The 21,465-nt window shown below is 44.6% G+C and overlaps 1 protein-coding gene across 3 annotated transcripts; it reads left to right on the forward strand.

Moving 5' to 3' along the window:
* The first annotated feature begins 819 nt into the window (after window positions 1-819).
* Window positions 820-10,924, forward strand: CEP15 (centrosomal protein 15). Of its 3 annotated transcripts, none has more exons than XM_040076231.2 (5): window positions 820-897; window positions 2,298-2,378; window positions 3,097-3,220; window positions 7,864-7,938; window positions 10,440-10,924. In XM_040076231.2, the coding sequence occupies exons 2-5, from the start codon at window positions 2,326-2,328 to the stop codon at window positions 10,581-10,583; spliced, it is 396 nt and encodes a 131-aa protein (XP_039932165.1). In that variant the 5' UTR covers window positions 820-897; window positions 2,298-2,325; the 3' UTR covers window positions 10,584-10,924. The 3 variants fall into 3 exon arrangements, with proteins under 3 accessions (XP_039932165.1, XP_039932166.1, XP_039932168.1); XM_040076232.1 differs by lacking the exon at window positions 820-897 and adding an exon at window positions 1,056-1,453; XM_040076234.2 differs by lacking the exon at window positions 820-897 and adding an exon at window positions 1,056-1,435.
* The last annotated feature ends 10,541 nt before the right edge of the window (window positions 10,925-21,465 follow it).

The following is a 21,465-nucleotide window of genomic DNA, read 5'->3' on the forward strand; positions in this document are numbered from 1 at the left end:
ATGAATTAATGTGAATTTGCTGCAGAAATATAAAATGGAACAAAAGCAGAAAATATAAAGATATTAAAAAACACAAGAAACAGCTTCTGATCAGCAGTAAGAAAGGCTTGTGATGAGGTTATCTTAAACTAGGATGAGACAATGCTTAGAAAGACAAGCACTTTCAGAGCAGCTTTTAGAAAAGTGCAGTTGCCCACTTGCATAGATCTATTGGGCACGAATAAAATGGATTAAAAAGTATTTTTCAGTTTTATCTAGCTTGGAATTTTTCGGTTTGTGTTTCCTGTGAAGGACAAAACATTTACAGAAAACAAAGAAGGCGGATTGATTGTGCTTTTTTATTTGGAGTATTATTTTGATGTAAGTTTGCGTTCGAAGGATTCGCCTCAGTCGCTCTTCAGCTTTGAGGCCGAGAAGGAACTCAGCTCTGACACACGGGCAGGATCACATCAGGTTTGGCAAGCCTGTGGCGAACCGGGCTGGCCTTGCCGGGCGCTCTACCGGGTCGGACATGGAAGGCTGTGCCTTGCAGAGAGGAAGGAACACTTGTTTTAAACGCACAGGCCGGGAACAGCTCCCGGGACTCCAGCCCGGGAGCTCTGTGAGGGTGAGCGCGGGCACGCACCACCCACTGCCCCCGGCCGCCCCTCCGCGCTCCCGCCCCTCCGCGCTCCCGCCCCTCAGCGCTCCCGCCCCTCAGCGCTCCCGCCCGGGGCTGTGATTGGCCCGCGCCCTCTCGCTCCTCCAATCCCAGGTCCTGATCCCGCCCAGCGAGGCGGAGGCTCGGCTCCACCTTTCCGGCCGTCTCCATGGCAGCGAGGGCGGGGGGGTGTTTTAAGATGTCCCGGAGAGCAGTGCGGATGGTTGCTTTCCTTTTCGAAGCCGGCGAGGCTAAAGGTAACCTAGCTAGTGTATTTGGTATTTTATTATTATTTCCTGACTTACTCTCCCGTAATCATACGGGATGGTACCTTTCGACGAGATTGTAAATCCATGCCCCCCCTTTCCCAATGGTAGGGCGCAGGCGGTGCGCGGCCCCGCTGCGGCCGTGGCGCTCCCCCGCTGTTAGGCCTGAGGCGGGGCGGCCGCGGCTCCTGGGGTGGGGATACCCACGGTCCTCGGACCGAGGGGCTTCCCTGGGGCGGCTAGAGATCCGGGCACTGCCCGCGGAGGTTCATCCCGGGCTGCCTCAGGCCTTGGCATCCTCCCTGGCCAGCGGTTGTGCAGCGGGCGGAGGATGCTCAGGCTGGTGCCGGATTGTCACTCACCATGGTGCTGGTTTATTGCTCTGGTTGTAAGCTATAGGCGCCCTTAAAGACAGGAGCTACGGGCTGCTCTGGCTTCTCCTGCCGCCGGTAAAAGTGTGTCGCAAAGAGCACGAGGTGCCAAGGCTGAAGGAAGCAGCGCAGAAGGGATGTGCTCCGTGTTGAGCGAGGTGAAGCATTAGCAACAGGCAGGTGGACAGAAATGTTTTCAGAGTGTGGTAAAACATACATCCCTAGAAGATGCACCCCAGCGTCAGCAGAGGCCGCGTGTAAATCGCTGGTTTCAGAGTTAGGTGTGACACGTGATAGTGAGGAGGCCTTAACTAATGTTATCTTGATGAGTTTTTTTAGTTCTCCCACCCTTAGACATGAAAATGTGGCAAATTATTTAATTTTGCTTAATGTGACAATAATGCGGTCACCTCTGAGGTGGGGAAAAAAAAAAAAAATAGCCAAAACATTTTCAGTCTTCTGCGAAGTGCTGCAGGATCTTTATTTGCATCAGTGGGCACTTGATCTCCTTAATAGATCAGAAGAAAAAAAAAAAAGAAAAAAAAGAAAAAAAGAAAAAAAAAAGTAAGTTCTAAACAATGTGAACATAGTTTCCTGTGAACAGGTCTCTGTATCTGTGAGAAGCAGATTACAAGGTAACTGTGTTCAGTGTAACGTGATAAAAGCCAGAAATCAGTAATGTAAACAGTAATAGACAATTTATGTAAACACAGAGTGTATGTGTGTTTGTAAGCATCTGAAACTCGAGAAAACTCAGTGCTGAATCGGGAACTGAAAAAAAATATGGTTTTCATAAATTATTAGAATACAGTAGCATTTTCCTAAAACATATTGTGAACATTAGTAGTGTGAATGTATTCAAAGCATATTGTAGCAATGTCTTGTGGCAAGTTTTGTGTAGATAGCTGACATATAGATATAATATGTGCAGCTTTTTAACCAGAATTGTTTAATACTGAGAAGTGTATGCTAAAGTACATCTTTAAAAGATTTTAATTTCACTTGGTTTTCATTTTGTAGAGCACAAAACTGGGGCAAACAGCTGAAGATGTCATCCTATTTGGCCCAGGAGGTTCACCTTGCTAGAAGACATGAGGAGATGTGAGTAGCTGTGCTCTGCCTCTCAGCACTTTGTGTTGGGTCTTGTGATTTTGTCCCTCCCTGCCCACGACCCTCGGTGCCAGTGAATCTGAGCTCTGCACAGTGCAGTGGTGCTTCAGAAGGGGCTGGAGTTCCAGGAGGTGGCACTCTTCCTTCAGGAACCATGGGAATTAGCATCCTTGCCTGCCGTTAAAGGGTATTTAGGTTGATGAGGTTTTTGATTTCCAGTGGTGGTACTGGTTTAAGATCTCCATTGTTAACCTGTCACCGTTAAATTCCTATTTGGGGAAGGTAATTGGATTCTCTCCCTCAATGCCTCAATTACAGAATTGCTTCTTTGTTGCCCTGTAAACTCAAATTGTGAGGCAACTACAGTAGTGATTCAGGAAAATTTGCTTTTCTTGTAACAACTAGTAGGTGCCAATGAGCAAGCGTAGTAATGATCAAATCACCACAACCCACCCTGTCTTTCCTTCTTCTGGGGGATTCAGCTTTCTAAGCACCTCAGCATTTGAAGACTGCTTATTGCAAGGTTATAGCTTTGTGCAAAGCACAGCAGGTGATGCCTGCCTGTACCTTTTCTCTCCCCCAGCACACCCACCCTGCAGCCGGCTTAATTAGCCCCATAGTTTTGAGAAAACTGGCTAAGGTAAAAAGGTTATTTTCTAGCTCCTGAGCAAAATGTTCTTCCCACTTAGCAAAATGTTTTCCTTTGTAGACTGTCTCAGAGATCAGAGCTGCTACAGCAGATGGAGACTTATCTAAGAGACAAAAAGACTAAAAAGACATGGCAAACTCAAGCAGCTGATGCAGCTCGTAAGAGGAATGCAGCACTTTTAAATGTAAGTTTCTGCAACTACCAGGAACCACATCAAAATGTCACGGTTATGTAGCTTAGATAATTTAAAAAAAAAAAAAGTGTTTGCTCTATAGTTGTCATTTGAATTCTCTTCTGTATGGTTCCCTTTTCTGGAACCTGCCCAAAAAGTATTAAATGACAAGTCTTTATTATCCGATGGCATCACTACCTATTTCCCGTGCCCTTCTTACAAAAACCTCGTGGTGGCAGCTGTTACTATGTATTTTTTTTTTTTTTTTTAAGCACTTGTAGAGATGTAACACATGCTAGTACATGTCTGCCTGAGAGAACTTAGGGGTCTGTCAGGACTCACAGCCCCCCTACACTTTGATTCCAGACATGGGGGTCTGTTTGGAGATGGGCTGACCAGGCTACAGTGCTTTGGGCCAAGGGTAGGAACTGTTCTCCTGCTGTGGTTGTATTAAGTTGTGGAAGAGGTTCTCAGTTTAATATTTTTCTCTAAAGAGGTGCAGAGTGACTTCAAGCATTTTACAAGTCTGCAAAAGCAGTGTTTTTGTTTCCAGCTCTTCATAGGGGTGACACCATTAGTAATGCTCATAGCTTTTCTACATACTTGTCATTTTTAGGTAAGATTTGTTTCCTAGGCAATTAAAAAGATCTAAGTTTGACAGCAGGGACCAGAAAACTAAAAGGTTCCTCTGGAACCCCTAGCTCAGGCATTTGAGTTTGAAGAGATTCACTTGACCACTGACATGATGCATTTGAAAAATGTGTGTCAGTTTTTTAGGAGACTGAAAACTGAACCTCCTGTGCTTTGCCTTTAAGAAAACTGAACCTCCTGTGCCTTTCCTTTAACTCCTAGTTATTAAGGGTCCATAATGCATGTATTGTGTTTATTGAAAAAGTAAGTTTTACTCTAGAAAATTACAAGATTAATTCATGTTACCAGAATTTATTTGTTTTTGTGGGTTTTTTTTAATGCAGAGCCTGGTTCAGATTTAAATGCTCACATTTTGGGTGGGTACGATTCCATCGCGTTAGGGTTTGTATTTAAACGGGAGGTTTATTTAGAGAGGGGCAGACAAGGAGAACAGTTAGCCAGGAATGCCTTCTTAACTATTCTGTGACAAAGAAGATTTTTCAGCTTGGGCTGGTGAATTGGTGCATGCTGGACAGGGGCAATCAAGCCCTTCTTTATTGGGTATAGTAAGTGTAGGTGCTTCAGCGAGAGGCTGAGGACAAATGGATGGTTTGGGTGCTTTTTTCTGTGGTTCCTACTCTGTTGATTTACTAATTTCAGTTATGATGACTCCCATTTTCCATGGGCATTTTAGGTTAGATTTTTACTTCATAAATAGAGGGGTTTATAAATTATTTGTGTTTATGAATGTATTCTCAGTTTACATATGCAGGCAAGCACAGTAAATGCAGAGTATATTTCTCTGTCCTGAAAGCTTTATTGTATTGGACATGGTAACAATAGCTCAGACATATACAGAGTGTAAATATTTCTGCAGTTAAACAGATATTTGCTATCTTCTGTCACATCCTCAAAATTGTTCCTTTCAAGTGTCAGAAATGTTGGTGTTTATACAGAAAAAAAGCAAAAACATATGTACCAAAACAAATTCTGTTGCAGGATAAATCAATTTAAATCTATTAATTTTATCCTAGTTTTAACAAGCATGCACTCCTGCAGATGCTTTTTGATAACAGAAGAAAACAGGAAAAAAAAAAAAATCTATGCAACATAATATATGAGAAGCTTGAAAACAAGACTGATTAATGTGCCAGCTTCAGAATATTGTTCCTGATACCAGGCACTGTACATTTCACAGTTACCATGTGGAGAGTTGTTGATTTGGCCTACTCAAAAATACATGGACATGACGAAGTGTTATTTTTTTATTTGCATTTCTGGTTTTCTGCATGTAAGCAAAATCAGTTGTTTTCAGTAATAGATCATAGCAAGAGCCATTTTTCTTTCTCTGTGCTAGTTGGAATTTATGCACAGGAAAGATTTCAAAATTAATTTAAATTCTAATCAGTAGGAAGCAAGGAACTAACCTCTTTTTTTTTTTTTTAATTGAAATTTTGACATTACAAGCATTTGTTCAGCATTTTAGCATAATTATCAGAGTATTTTCCTCAATGTCTTTAGAGGGAGACTGCAGATTAGGGAAATCTGTATCATTTGGTGCTTATATAATGTTGTCGTAATAAAAGCAGAAATTAGACTAGTATTTGTAATCTAATTTATGACATTTGTTTCTCAGTGATATTTCTTGTGTTTAGAAATATGTATTACTGTGCAACAGCTTGTAACATGAAATAGAAAAGAAAGAGTATGCTATATAGTAATTAGTACTGGAAAGGTAATTTAAAACAAATTTGCTTTCCTTCCCGGGCACGCAATTCCAGAATTATTTAAGTGTGATTGTGCCAGACTGATATCAATATAAGTGACAGCTGAATTTGGTCCCCTAAAAGCAATGCATGTGTCATGCATTCCATTTTACCTCTGGGGAAGGGTCTTGAATTGTTTTTGTTCCAGTCCTTGTGGTTTTAGGGGAAGCACTGTAAGATGCTCTCTTTTTTTCAGTACTGTGACATATTAGATTAGCTGGGTTTTTTCCAAGGAATTTTATACTGCTGATGTATTTATTTTTATATTGATGACAGGGATTTATTTTTCCTACAAAGCTTACTAGTTGTGGGGACACACAAGAAGTGCCATCTAATCTTTTTGTAGTTCCAGTTATTTTCTAAAGCATACTACACCTTCCAGCAAAAATTTCCTTCCCTGTCTGTCATTAAATCAGTATTCTGAATGACAATAGACTGCACAACACAAACTGGAGTGAGCAATGAAAAGACACATCCAATATCTAGGCTATGCCAAAGTGACCTTCTCTACTAAGCGTATATGCACAACTACTGTCTCCTTTCTTGCCTGAGAGACATTCATTTCCTGTCACCATAAACATTCCAGCACTTGGCTGAGTCTATAGAGCAATAATGATTGATATTCTTCTTCCTGTTAGAATTCCTACACTCGTTAGGAAGAAGGAATCAGAAAGGAGGAAAATCCAATGGAAGAATATGAAGTGAACATTAGTGAATGATCCTTTATTCAGTATGGTTTATTATGGTGGTAACTTTTCCAGACTTGGCCTGAGTCACTTAAATCTGTGTTGGCCTCTGTTGTTTTGACATTGTGATTTCAAATGGCCTGTATCCTTTTTCCTATTCCCCCTATATGTTTATCCCATTAGTCTTTTCTTACATGAGAAGGGACAGCCATTTGCTGCTTCTGAGAATTTGGATAAATCTGGATATTAGTTTATTCTTTCTCAGACTCCTTTAGCTTCCTACAAGGGTATGGATTTTGCTGTAGAAAAGAGAGGACAATTTTGCTTGGATTAGGTTTGTAATTATGTACAAGAGAATATTGTAAAAGGAATTAATGGAATAAAATAAGAGGAACACTAAGTTGAACAATCTGACTGTGTGTGTGTCACTAAGTTGAACTTCAGCAAGGGCTGGTTTTTTGCTTTTATTAATCATACTCTACAGAACTAAACTTGAGTTGAACACTGTTTACTTATTGATGTATTCAGGACTGGCTATTATTCAATACGAGTAATCATGTTTGGTCTCTCTTGTGGATATGCTCCTCCAGAATCTCACTCTTCTTTTCAGCAGCAGTGGTGGTGAATATTTGGGAAGTCCCTTTGGGGAATTTCCTCTCTCATTTAGTTTTTCTGTTGTACTCTTCACACCCGCTCTCTGCTCCCAACTCTGCCATCTGCTATACTTTCTTTCCCCCTCCACTCTGTTCAGCTTTGGCTTCTTCACACCCCACTCCCACGTCCCTTTCTGTCTCTCTTCATCTGCCCACCACTCAATCTCTTCAATGTTTGGGTATGGAACTAAGCCCACAAGAACAGGTCAGAACTTTAAAGGGGGAGGGTGGTTAGTTTGGGGGCATGCTTTGATTTGTTGCTGTTGATTTTTTTTTTTTTTTTTAAGTTGTTTCTTTTTAAAAAGATTTATTTGGGCCTCTGTGAATCCAGCACACATCCACTGGACAAGCAGAAACCCAAATACTGATTTTTTTTTTGTAAGAAAACTATGTGAGGTGCATTGTCATCCAAGCTTGTCTGGTGAACAGCTTGCTGCAGCTCTACATTTATGTGCACATGTTATGCATGCATATTAGCAAGTCATCTTTGTCTTGAGAAGTAAAGATCTTGCACATAATTTCCCTAGTTACTTTACAGTTACAGTAGCTAGAATGCATACTTCAGTCTTATGCAGCGCAGAAAAAGATGTTCTGTTCCCCTTTATTTCCTTAAGTTTTATAGGTAGCTGTTTTACCCTGATGTCCAGAGAGAATAGCAGTGTTTACAGCAGAAGTCTTCCTTGGTTGTGAAATGTATGGAAAAGGTGCAGCAAACACATTTAGCAGCTGTAGGGTGCTAGTCTAAGTAGAACAAGTTGTATTTCAGAATGACTAAACGAATACTTGAACTTCAGTGTTAATTTTTGAATGCTGTTTAGCTGTAATGGGTTTATTTAGTTAATTTAAGTGTCTTTATATGTGTCTTTTCTTTTTAGAATTCCAAGTGCTTGTTTTTAAAATGTACTTTGCTTGTGTTTTAGGACATAGAAGCAGCAGAAAAACGGCTGCAAGAAAGAATGTGTTTACTTCCAGATCCTGATACTGTTGAGTTAGAAGTAAGTCCTAGAACTCTACCTTGCCGTTTGTTTTCATCTGCTGTTTACCAAATATTTTGCGCTTTTTTTTTTCCCCCTGAAGCATGTTCTTAAAGTGAAAATAATTGATTTTAAAATCCAGTGACTGGTATAGCCAAAGGCCTGTGTACTGTGTAGCAAGCTGAACCTAAATTCTGGGACAAGGTCCCTAGATTCTGGAGCATTCTGGTGGAAATATTTAGCAGCTTTCAGATCTGTACGAACTTCTGTTTAAAAATGAAGTCAAATATTAAAAAACAATATTGTGAATAGCAGAAGATTACTGTGTTTACTATGTCAGAGCTATTATATGGTCATCCCATTCTCAGTTTACCACAGGCTGTCATCTTTATATTTCAGGGTCAACAGTTTATCAGCAGGAACAGAGAAAATTTCACATCAATTATTTTAGAGTTGTATGGAAGCTTATGAAAAGTACTGGAGCGGGAACACTCGGTTCTTTTTTTTTTTTTAACTCTTCTCAACCTGCAGTCCCTAAAGCATTACTTCAAGACAAGAACTTGGAGCAGATCCCCATCTGTTTCTTGCCCCAGTGGCTTGTGCTGTGTGGTGGCTTGGTTCCCGAGGCGCAGGAGCAGTGTCCCGTGCTGGTTTGGGTGCCGGGGCTCTGGCGGAGCAGGGCGAAGGGCCAGGCTTCAGCGCTGTCAGCTCTGAGGAGAGGTGCGCTGTACCTCAGCCTCACACCTGCTGGGCATGTGTTGGCGTGCTTAGGCTGTTGCTTAAAGGAGAGGCATCACTCCTTGTTGTGGTTACTGTTCAAAGTTTTCATCTGTCACTGCATTTTGTAAATAGCCTGCTGTGGCTGTGACAGGGAGCACACTGGGCATGCCCCTTCAGTGGCTTTTTTAGGCAGTTTTAGGCAAAAGGGTCCATTCTTTCCTGAATACCTGTACATTTTGAACGATGCTAAGGAAGATGCCAACCTACTAATATTAAACACTGAACCTATTTTGACTGTGTTCAGAAGTGGTTTGAGACTCTTCCATGACTTTGGAGACCACTAGAGTTGTTTGGGTCAGTTGGTCCCGTGGTAGGTGTGAAGCTGCTTGTCAAGCAGAGTCCACACAAATTGGAGGCTGCAGAATGTCTGCGCTCTGCAGCAGTGGTGAAATTTTGGAGAGAACGGAGTTACTATTTGAAGGAGAAGATCCTATTTCAGCTTTTTTTTTTTTTTTTTTTTTTTTTTGTATGCTTCTAGAGAAGAGTGCTATAAATAGTGGAAAAAGAAAACTTTCTTTCATGGTACAAAATTCTTGTGCATGCTTTGTTCCAAAACACTTCTGAGCATATTTCACTCAGCCATATATGTGTCTGTATTAATATACTCTGAAAGTTATGGCTATAATGGATCCCCAGCTTGCTGAGTCGGAGTAGTTTTGTGTGACAGCACATATGCTTGTCAAAAAAGATTCTTTGAGTAAATCTGTTGAAGAAAATATTTTTGTAAACCTGCAAGAGCCATAGTTATATCTGAGCTACATGTAAGGATCAAAATGATTAGCCAGGAATCCAATACTTTGCAGGGAGATCTTCAGTTTTATGCTGCATTTCTCCTTCATTATATATTTAAGTAAAGAAAAAAGGCCCACTACATATGTGTCATAGCTGTTTTCTACTGCAAAATTACATTTTTGTGAATGGAAATCAATGGCAGTAAATACTTACATGCGTGGATGGATTAATGTGTTATCTTAGCACAGTTCTTAGATCATGTTATTTCGTGGGGAAAAATGATTCCTGGTGCTTAAAATTTTCCTGAAAATCCTGCAAATAACAGTTATCCTTAGGATACCAGCACAAAAATTATGAATGATTAATAACCAGATAAATTACATGGTAAATTTATTACTGAGAGGCACAATATAGAGCAAAAGGAAGGATTAGGTGATCTGCAGTGATTCTCCTAGACCACATGCTAAATATACATCACCTATTTATTATTATTTTAATTTGTGATCCAAATACTGCAGATGATTACTTCATCAGTGAGTTACCAAGTCTAAAATTTAACTCAAATATTTTGAGTAGTTCCATATAGTAAACTCTTCTAGGGTAATCAATTTACGTTGGTAAATGTGCAGTTTTCATTTCTAACATTTTTTTCCACTGCAAAATGAAATTCCAGTAACATACATACTTAAACATAAAAGCTGCTCTTGGAAAAGTATATAATCATGGAAAATAGTTTTTTAAAGGTACTGTAAGGTCTAAACTGATGTGTTGCTTACCACAAGAGGGCACATTCAGTCACTTCACAGTTTGTCCTGCAGAATGAAATATTTCCAAGCTGATATTTTGTATCATACAAGAGATTAAAAATTTCATATGTTGAGTACGTTGTTCTTTTCTGAATTGCTTTACTTTTAAAGTAAGATTTAATAATGCATAGAATTTCTATATTGTTTTAAACTGGCTGACACGTATTTTGAAATTAAGTTTATTTTTTCTTATATCTTTCTCAGACTCTCTATTGGGCATCAATAAAAGACTCTCTTCCCAAGTGGGAAGAGTTTCTTTTAGGAAGAGCAGAAGTTCCTATTGGCTTTAAGAAAACGAAAGCTACAAAGCAGAGCATAAACTACCCTGAAGAAGATTCACAAAAATAAACATTTTAGTTTCATTTTCTTTTGTGATTGATCACGTAAGCAGAGAAGATCATCCAGATCGGGCAACAGAATATCATGCCATTAAACTGAAATGAAAATTTAAATGAAAATGAGTCATATAGAATAATTTCATTCCATTGTTGCATTGTGTATAATTTCTTATATTTATTCTGTACAAGAGAAGCAATCCTCAAACGTGGATTAGGATCAAGAATGAGAAACATTGGTGTATAGATTTCCACCAAAGCAATTGGGTTTTCAGTGTGAGAAGAGTTTTATGTTATTTTTAATCCTCTGCTTCTACATATAAGTGCGATAAGTAAAGACAGATTCTTGCATTATCTTTCTTCACTTCAGTCATCTGTGCTGCATGCCTGCTTGTGGATGAGGGAGAAAGGAAGAATTTACTGTTAGCAGAAAAGGCAGACTGTGCATCAGAGTAGCCTTGGTTTAGCACCAGGAATCTGTGTGAGAGCCTTCACAAGAGCAGTTGTAGAAGGAACAAACTTGAATTTCTGCGTCTTGTTTTCCCTTAATTTTTGTCATTGCCACTTTCATCACTCATACACCTCACTCCAGGCAGCTTTTCCCAACCTCCTGCCTACATTGTATTTCTTGTCTAACGGGTGGGTAAACAAATCTCTAGGGCTTTTTACTGCTGGTATTTTCTTTCTGCTGATGTAATCTACAAGTGAGGACTTTTTCTGAGGCATGAAAAGTTTGAAAGAAGCAAACTGAAAGATAACTGGCAGTGGCTGTCTAAGAACAAAGCACATACAGAAGCTGAGGATATAATATTTTCATTTTCAGCCATTGAACAGCTTCCCACCTTTGGCCTACAGAGGTGCAGTACCAGTGAGTTTTAATTGTACTGAGCTAACTAGGTATGAAAAATTCACTAGTACAGAACTTCTGAAAATGTCAGTTCAGTGGAAGATCCTTCCTGGTGTGTGGCACAGCCTGCAGAAAATTAATCTTTCCTCAGCAAAAGAAGCCTAGAAAATGTTCATTTCTTTTATTGCTAAGAATCTGGGCTTAAGTCAATATACTTTTAAATTTTTTTATTTCCTGCAACAACATCGTTCCACCCTCAATGTGGAAGTGGTAGGGGAAAAAAAAAAAAGTACCTCTGCCACTGTCTGAGGATATGAAAATGTAATGATAGGAATATTTGCAAGGTTAGTAATTATCTGTGTGATGCACCTTCATCCTACATAGAGAGACCCCACTATTCAAAAAACATATCCCTGTGCAGCATGAAGAATGACTGACACGATAAAATCAAAACTTTACATGCAATATACAATTGTTGTATATTTTCTACAGGAATATTAAGAGTTCATTTTAAACTTTTTCTATTGAAGTGTCCATTAAACTGATAACTTTTTACAGAAACTGCCATCTTAGAATTATCCTGTTGAGTGGGTGTTGGTGTTTGTAACAATAACGTTGTTTTCATAATATGTGATGGCAGATTAGCACGCTTCTCTGCAGTGTTGTTAACAGTTGTAATTAAGGAATAAACAGTAAAGGGTGTCAGTCCGATGACAATTTCATCTATAGTGTCACAATACAAAATGTCACAAAATATTAGAACTGTTATATAACTACAAAAATATCAAATTAGGCTTTCATCTTACAAGCTGAGAGCTTAAAAAAAACTTGGCATAGAGACCATTGCAATTTTATACCTACTCAGTGTTCTGTCACAAAGACAACTTGGTAATATTTTCTTCTGTAAACTCACAATGTGATTTTCAATCTGATTTAGTGGGAATGTGTATGGATCTTGCAGTTGTAGAGCTCACATTTAAAAAGGAAATAATTGGAACCGCTTGAGCATGCAAGAAGGGAAAACCCATTATATGTGATGCTCAGAACGAAGGGATGGACGAGCAGTTAGTTTCTAACAAAGAATAAGATTCATCCTGTTCTTTGCATCCAAAGGGAAATCACTTCAACAAAAATCTGAGCCCCTAAGTACTTTATATATGCAAATAATCTGGGTCTTTATCTCTTCTGACTCCACCTAACCACTGGGACACGTGCAGATGCTCACTGTCGTCTTGCCCTTGTGATTTCCCCTGGAAGGAGATCTAGGTGTGTGGACATGGAGCGCATGGCAACTGGGGGGTGAGAATTTGGCAATGTGCACCAAAGGCACCTGCAAGCAGGGTTGGAGTAGTTATCGTGCTGCAGTTAGGCGCTCACAGAGTGTGCCTGAGGGTGAAATGAAATTATCTTCAAAGAGGGAATTTCATTTTATTTCCTGCAGCATAACTTTAGAAGCACTACTACAACAAGTTCAAGGAAAACTATGTAGGAACATGTCCATAAAAGGAAAAACTGAATGAAGAGAAACATTTAAAACAGGAATGTGTGTAGGTGACTGTTCTCAGGGACAAGGGTCTTCATGTTGTCCTGTGGTATGAAGCAAGTAAATGCAATTTCCTGTGGCTGTGAAATAGCCCAGTAATAGGGGCAGGGGCAACACAGCAGGGCCACTGAGGTACAGGAGCAAATGTCTGCTGAGTTGGGGCATGCAGTGGCAGGGACCATAATTATATAATACCTCCTGTTCTATGTGATTTGTTGAGTTTAATTTACCATGCCTGGGTTAACTTGATACTTGCCTTTTTATAGATACAGATTTGAGAAATCAAATTTTAGTGTACTTAAAAAAAAAAATAAATAAATAAAAAATTAAGGATCCCCCAAAGTGATTTATACTGATTTATACTGATACTATTTAATATTGGTCTTTTATGAGATCTTGAATGGGTATTCTTCACCAAGTCAAGGCAGTCACCTCAAACATATTGATTCTATGTAGATATACCTCATCTTATGTGTGTGTGTGTACAAATTATGTATAATATATATGTGTGTGTGTGTATATTGATATAATGTATATATCAAATGTAGAAACTGCATCATATATATCTTGTAATTTCCTACTCATTGTAATTTTTTTTCTCAAAAAAGCTCACCACACCCCCCTAAAAAAACAAAGAAAAAAACCACCCAAACTTCTTACTCTGTAGTCTTGACCTGCTGCTTGTGCTTTTGTGTTAGAATAGGTGTATACAGAAGGTGCAGTGGTCCTATGGGCTTGTTGCTTCTTGTGCTTTTCTGATAGCTGGGAGACAGCAACTGAGTAAAGAGCAGTGAGAATACCCAAAAGTTTTTTCCTGTTTGTAAGCTAATCTTGGAGTATCTTGCAAGAAGAAATAATTATTCATACTTTTCTAGGTTAATGCACAGATGAGTAACCCCAACACTAACCCAGGAGCACAGCCTGTTCACCCATCTTGTCACCTCTACCATCACATTCCCAAGCTTCTTATTTTCTCAGTAATTCTGGCTGTGGGGGCAGGAGCAGAAGGCAAGGCATGTTACTTTTCCCTAGCATAAGAAACTTCTTACTCTGCAGAATCTTTCACAAGCCTATTAATTTAATTTGAGAGTACATTTGAAATAGTAAGTTGGTTTAGACACATATCTGACACTGAGGTATCCTCTTGATTGTATTTATTCAGGGTCACATTTTCATAGAAGTTGGGAGCTAATTTTTAGGCTGAGCTTATAGTTCTTAATTTCTGTCTTTTTTATTCTCATAGAGCAGGTTGGGGATGCTCAGTTTGAGCTTGTTGGTACTGAAAAATAAGAAAACCAAATTTAAAATTGAATGTACTTTTAGAGGTTATATCTGAAAGAAAACATTATTTACTCCATAATGGTAATTTTCATAATATTTTAATAGTTGTGTTCAGATACAACTTGACCTTAAATATCACCCCAAATGCAAGCTGTTTTAACATATTTGTAATGCTAAGGTCTTCATTACTGTGATATTCTGTTTGCTCAAGGATTATAATCCATGGATATACTGTGTTATATCCTGTAGTCTCTGCCTCTTGGATCTGGGTGTTGCATTGCATGTATGAGCTGGATGTAAGTTGGTGCCTGCTGCAGCCAAGTGTGAACAGCGAAGTAGGCCAGTGATAAATACTTTGCTTAGGTATGGTGTTCGTTTTCCTCTGACTCTGATATGAAATATTAATCTGCTAAGAGAAGGTTAAAATCTCAGAAGTTTACTGATGAAAAATCCAAAGGTAATGAATCCCAGATCGATTATTTGCACTCTTCCTGTTGTTTCATAATGTGTAAGCTAAATTACTTCAGATGCGCAATTACTAGGAAGATGCAGATATAGATATTTAAACCCTTGCTAAGGAAACAGGTGGGGGAAAATGGTTCTTTAGTACATCCTCCTGCTGTGTGAAACTCTTTGTCTTTGCTATAAATAGGGTGATTTAATTTGGGAATTTGCTACTCCTTTTAAACACAGTTGAAACAGCTCTTGAAAATGCGCTAAGCTGTACCCGCTGTGTATGTAGCCTTCCAGTTGTAGCTTTTACATTTGACTTACTTCGAATACGTCTGTTTTTAACGCGTACAGATAGAAAGTATGCTCACTTCTTCCCGTAAGTTTTATCGCTGTGATGATGATCTTAAAAATAAATGTGTGGTGTTCTTTCCCCTCACTCTCAGTCGTATCACCTACCAGAAAGCCTAATAAGCAACAAAATAGTGTGAGACAGTATTTACATCACACTTTTGAAACAGATTCAAGCAGAGCCAGCTGCTGTAAGATTATTTTACGAATCTATTGTAAATTAATAAAAGGAAAAAAAATGCCTTCCTTTAGGTAAATTACAGTCTCCTTTACTAATTACCGTAGCTTGAAGCCGCAGTAAATAAGTACCTGCCTCACTGCGATGAATGGGAAATGAGAAATGTAATTTTGGTAACCAGACTTGCCTTTCTTTACCCATTTAGTTCGTACGCGTTCCAATAGCTTCATTCACGGAGCTCTGACTGTTGCTCAATAAAAGCTTCCGGAGGATAATGCGTTCAAAGTGAAGCACATGCCGGCAGCTTTGTTCAGCGCCGGCGAACCTGCGCGCTGCGCTGCGCTCCGCGGCCGCGCTCGCCCTGCGCCCCGAGGGGCAGCGCTGCTTCGGGCCGGGGAAACGCCGAGCCGAGCGACTGTGGGAAAGGGAGAACGGAGAGGGCGAAGAAACCCCAAACAAACCAAACCCCGCTTCTCGGTGGCTGCCCGGTGTGAAGCGGGGGAGGACAGACGGGCGCCGGGCGGTCGCGATCGGGGCGCGGGGACTGCGCGTCCCCGGGAGCGCAGCGCTGGGAGAGGCGACGGGAAGCGCACTGTGTGTGTCCTCCCTCGCTCAACGGCGCCGAGATTCCCGGGAAAGCGCAGGGCAGCGGGTTTGATTCCTTGGAAACGCTCGTAATAGTAATGTTAACGGTAAAAAAAAAGTATCCGTAAATCCCTAGGAAAAATGTTCGTCTACGTGACCCAAAGCGTCCCCAGACAACTGGAAGCTGTGTTTAGAGGGTGCAGCCGCTTTGCTCTGTTTCTCGGACGTTTCTTTGTATTAAGTTTCTGGGTACACTTGGCTTTTTCCTCCATAATTAGCTTTCTTTTGCTGGATTCATTGATAGATACGGTAATCCAGTGTTGGTAATATCTCAATTCATTAACATAATGAATCAGAAGGAAGAGGCTGGTAATAAATCAGAAAGCCTCTATTTATGTGAGCTATCTTGGCAACTGGCAGCAGTGAGGAAGACAGTAGAAGGAGTACCAGACAGTTAACGGGACTCGGGAGCGCGGCTGCAGGAGGGCTCAGGTGCTTTCTGCGGTTTAAGCGCCCGAGCCCTTCACTGGACAATCGTGTCCATTGCAGCGGCGCGGCGGCGCTGATGTGGGAAAGCACCTGGCTCCCGTGGCCTCGGTCTCCCAAGCGGCTCAAAGCGCCCATCCCCGTTGTGTTCGGGCTCCCGGCCGCTGCTGGCAGAGCGGCCCCGCTGCTGGGACGGGGCCACCGCTGCCCCCCAGCACTGCTGTGGGCCCGTTTGTGCGCCTCGCCCGCGGGCTGGGGCGGCACGGAAGGGGCCGGGGATGCTCCGAGAGGCTCGGCGAGGAGCCCGGAGAGGCGAAGCGGGTCCAGCGAGGTCCCCGCTCCTTATCCCACCGGCTGGGAGTACTTCTGCCCCCGGATCAGAGCTCTTTTAAAGTTCGTCATCAGCCTGCTTCTTCTGCCAACGCAGAAGACGGCGAAGATGCAAATATTTGTCGAAGTCAAATTTTGTGTTGTTTCGGGCTTGTACACCCAGAATTCCGGGAGAGGACCTTTTCTGTAGTCTGACAGCATTTTGTCCCCATTAGGGACAAAAATGTGCTTCGATCACTAAACACGATCTTACCGGAGTCACTTCAAAGCAGAGTTTAAGATCACTGGTGACTTAAAGCACCCGCACTGAACTGCTGTTTGTGCTCCCTTGGAGCACGGCCGAGGCTCCCTGAGGGCTGAGCCGCATGGCCCAGCTGCAGCTTCAACACCTTACGAGGAGCGGCAGCCCGTAGAACAGAGAGCACAGAAGTCTAAATGTACCTTTTTTTTTTTTTTTTTTTTTTTTTTTTAAATCTTTAATTGAGGGCACGTGCAGCCCGTGATTCAATCAATTAAGCAATTGCAGTAAATCAGTGAGATAAATACAAATAACACGAGGCCGGTTACGGCTTTGGGCTAGGCAGGGTTAGCAGTGGGAGTAGACTAGGAGTGGAGTGGAAAGCTGGGACAGTGTCACCTGGAGAATCAGGATGTGTGGCAGAAAAGAGCATTTCGCCCTCCCCGTTGTGTGCCTCCACTGAGGGCCCGCGGGGACGGCGTTGGTCAGCACAGCCCCGTACCCGTGAGAGGGGAGGATGGCAGCAAGGGCGAGGTGGGAGGGCTGGTTAGGGCAAAGCTGGCCGTGGTGTGAGGTCTGTGTGCAGGAATCTCCAGGAGAGGAAGGCCGTGGGGAGCCCAGGGGCAGTAACCCCCTCAGGACCGCAGTCCAAGGGATGGGTGCCTTTCCCTTCTGGTGGCCCCCTCTGCCTGCACAGCCCCAGGGTCCACCTGTCCCTTGCCATCCCATCTGCTCGTGGCTCTCAATGGGGCTGAAGCAGCCGGGCAGGCAGCCGGTGGCCCTCGCTGTGGCCGCTGTCGGTGCCGGCTGAAGGGAATGCCTCCGCTGGGACCCGCAGCGCCGTCTTTTCCCTCGGGTGCAGGGGGGCGGCTGCCTCCGGACCCTCAGTCTCTCCACAGAACTCGGCCGTGGGTGGCAGCGCAGAGCCGGCTCTCTGGGGGTATGCGGGGTACAAAATTGAAGGGGTTACGGGGGACCTGAGGAGAGAGGCGGGAGGTGTTAGGGGAGTGGGCAGGAGCCACACCATGAGGGCCGGGGAAGGAGCGCAAGGGCTGGCAGCAAGGGCCTGAAGGAACAGAAGCAAAAACCTGAAAGAGCCCTCGCAACCCTAGGAGGGCGAGGCCCGTGAAACCCGTCCCTGGAGGAGACCCTCGTGGATGACACACAGGCGTGGGTTGGCACAGTCGAAGCCCAGCAGGCTAAACTTAAAAATCATGCAAATACTTCCGTAAAACGCCTTAAAGCGGCAGAAGGACAAGTCCTGCGGGCACCTGGGCGTCCCAGGGGACACGGCGGTTTGGGAAAGGCATGCGTCAATTTAGCCCTGGTGTTGACTTAAGCGAAAGTGCTAAGCCATTCCTAAACCTAAGTCAATACAGACTTAAGCCAAAATTGTTATTAACGAGCTCTAATCTGATTTAAGAGCCTCCGAACGAGCCGTGTCTACACGAGGCGCGCTGCCTTGCGCTGCGCTCCGCGGTGCGCGTTCCCCCGGGGGGGTCCGCAGCCGGGGCACCGGGAGGGCTCGAGCGAATGCAGCCCCCGGGTGGAGGAATGCAGCGGCTTTCGGGGAGAGCCGGGCCGCCGTGATTTGGGCTGACCGGTGATCTCTGTCCGCGGGATAACTTCTTAAAACTGTACCCAGCTCGGCTGCCCTGGGGCGATTCGGGTCTGTGCAGGCGCTGCCGGGCCCCCTCTGCCGTGCCCGGCCCGGGATAGTGCCGAGGGCCAGCAGCTCCGCTCGCTCGCAGAGGGACATGCCAGTGCATTTCTTCCCCCGTCCCAAAGGGGCAGTTGAGCCCTCCACTCCACCCCTCACTGGGGGCCTTTCTTTTCTTCCCCACCAGCTTTGAGCAGCGCTGTTTCAGATTGGCCTTTTTATGTTTGATATAAAGAATAGTTGTTGGCCAATTCCATCTTTTCATCGCTGCTCTCCAGGCCCGGGTCCAAGCGGCTTGTCAGATGCTCATTAACTCCCCCTTTGGCTCTTTCCAGTGTGTCTCCTAAGCTCATTGTGCCAAGAACTAGCGCTTCTTTCTCTTTACATGGCTCCCTTTCTCTGCTCCATCAGGGAGACAAATTACTTTCCAAAAGGGATCGCCAGGGATGGTTTAATGAGAATTTCTCCAGCGCTGGCCGTGGAAATCAATGTAGTTAACATTCGGTGCACTTAATTGGACTTTTCTCTTCTGCCTCCTTCAAAAAAACTCTGAAGCTATCCTGTTAATCTCTCATTTGTAATCAATTGTGTTGACTAAACAAAAGTCTAGGTCGTCCTTTCTTCCTGTCCCAGACAATCCTTTGTTGCCTCTAAATGCCTCATTCTTGAGTGCTCCTGGTCGTGTAGATGGGTCCGATTTTTGACAGTTCATTATTGCGCTTTTGTCCATTTAATCTCCCTCGCTGTGTTTTGCATGTGCATGCCTTAATGAGCTCCGTTGGCAATTAACATGTTTCTAGCAGCAAACTGGTTGCTCAGACGTTTGGAGAGCGGAGTGCAGGGAAAAGGGCAACGCAGCTGCCTGTAGGTCGGTCGCTTCCCGGTGCCCGGAGCGGTGCCGGGACGCACCTGGGAGCCGCCCGGTCCCTGGGAAGCGCTGGGCCGGGCCGGGCGGCCCGAGGGGGAAGCACGGAGGCTCTGGCACGTCGCTCTCTACACGGAGGCACCTCTAACCCTCCCCCCGAGGCACCGGCACCGCTCAATCTGTTGTGCGCGCGGCTGCGGCGCCGGGAAAGGGGTTTTTGTGAGGGTTTTGTGTTATTGAGGCTTGCTGGCAAGAGTGCCGAAGTGTGAGCAGTCGTGGACAGCAGAAACATCTTGTGAGGGAGAAGATAATTGGAGTCTCTGGCGTGTGTGTGTCTGACAGAGCCGCCCCTCCCCCGCGATCTGCGGCTTGTGTGTGCCGGGATCCGGGCGAGAGCCGGGGGGGGTCCGGGGCCGGCCGGTGGCCAGCGCGCTGCCGCGGCCCCTTCCCGGTGCGGCCGAGATCCGGGGGAACCGGAGCGACAGCCGGTCCGGGGAGGGCTGCCCGCCGCCCCCCGGCAGGGGCCGGGTGACCGAGCCCACCGGCGGTGGCGGACGCGGCGCTTCAGGGTGCCCCGGAGATGCCCTGAGCCGTGACGGGGATGCCTCCCTCCCCCCCAGACTGCTCTTGTAAACAACGCCGCTTTTTATAAAAATGCGATAAGAACGCGCTTCCTTAATTCCCTTCCCGGGAGTGGGTTTCGCGCTGCTCTCGCCCATCGGGAGAGCTGAGGAAGCAGCCTGCGCGCTGTCTGTGGGGCTCGCAGCCGCGCCTGGCTCCCGCTTTCGGCTCCCGGCTGGCAGCCCAGACCTGTTCCCGGCGCCCGAGGCGCGGAGAAAGCGGCGCTTCCCCCGGACCTGGCAGCGGGACCGGCTCCGTAGGCGCCCCTCGGGACGCGCACGCCCCGCTGCCGTCCTCCGGGACCTCGTCCTGCCGTGGCCTCCCCCGGCACAGTGTCCTCACGGAGAGAGGGGTCCCTCCCGCTGTCCCCGGCCCGTGGGTTGTCCCGCCCCGTCTGTGGCGGCGGTGGGAGAGCCGGGCTCGGCTCCCGCCTGCCGGGGGTTGAGCCGCAGCCCCTTCGCTTGCGGGACCGTTTCCCCCTGACAGGGTTATTGGAGCCCTGACGGGGTTTGCATTTTTATTTTTTTTTCCTTTTTTAAAATTTCCTTTTAACCTAAAACTCTCCTGTTTTGGGTTTTTTTAATTTTTTTTTTTTTTTTAACAAATTTGGTCTTGATCTTTCCCCGCTGCCAGGATCACTGGACATTGTTGTACGCTCCTCAAACCGTCAAAAAGCTATTTCAGACACTAGAAAACGCAAACCCCGAGAAACTCTAAAATCGCCCGTCTCTACAGCGGGAGCGCGGGGCCCGGAGCCTCGGCCCCAGCCCCCAGCCCACTCCTTGGAGAACGCGGAACATCGCAGCCTATTTAATAATGGATCCGGAAACCCGGAGCGAGGGGTCGACTCCCGTTCCTGTGCTCGGCGGCGAGCTGTGCTAGTCCTCGCCTCCCCCTATTTAACCACTCAATTAAGTGGAGAAAGGTGAGCTCCCCATTACGCCGTCCCCAGGCATTTCGGTGCCTCTCTCGTTCCCCTCTTCATTGGCAAGCCCGGCCCGAGCAGCACGCACACGCCCGGCCTCCTCAATCTCCTTTCTCCGCTAGAATAATATTGTTCCTAACGACGTGGCCGGAATAGACACTTGCGTATTAAAAGTGAGGGAGGGGGGGAGATGAGAAGGGAATATTTAGTGTAATCCAAGTGCTTGATTATCCATATTCTGATCACAAAGAGTTTCTGAGGCCTGCTGGGAGTGATTAGATTAATGTAATGCGGTTTGAAGGGTCTGTGTTTTCTCTCTTAATTTGGGTCATTACTCGGAAAGCAAGCGTGAGATCATTTTATCTGCATGCAAGGAAAGATAGTCATTCAGGAGCGGTTTAAACACGCCGTAATGAACCGACCCCGAAAAGCGGCGCTGGGAAACTCCGAGCCGCCCCTTCGCGCTGCCGCTCGGGGCCGGGGGTCCCGCAAGGGCTCTGACCCCGTTCCGGGGGGCGGCAGCGACCCTCTGAAG

The sequence above is a fragment of the Hirundo rustica genome, chromosome 12 (assembly GCF_015227805.2).
Source record: "Hirundo rustica isolate bHirRus1 chromosome 12, bHirRus1.pri.v3, whole genome shotgun sequence".
NCBI classification, from domain to species: Eukaryota; Metazoa; Chordata; class Aves; order Passeriformes; family Hirundinidae; genus Hirundo; species Hirundo rustica.

What these genes read in the sequence shown, in the direction of transcription:
- CEP15 (XM_040076231.2), top strand. Translation starts at nt 2,326, where the DNA reads ATGTCATCCTATTTGGCCCAGGAGGTTCACCTTGCTAGAAGACATGAG. An exon ending in GCTAGAAGACATGAGGAGAT is followed by an intron (nt 2,379 to 3,096) that starts GTGAGTAGCTGT and finishes TTTCCTTTGTAG; the next exon opens with ACTGTCTCAGAGATCAGAGC. An exon ending in CTGATACTGTTGAGTTAGAA is followed by an intron (nt 7,939 to 10,439) that starts GTAAGTCCTAGA and finishes TATCTTTCTCAG; the next exon opens with ACTCTCTATTGGGCATCAAT.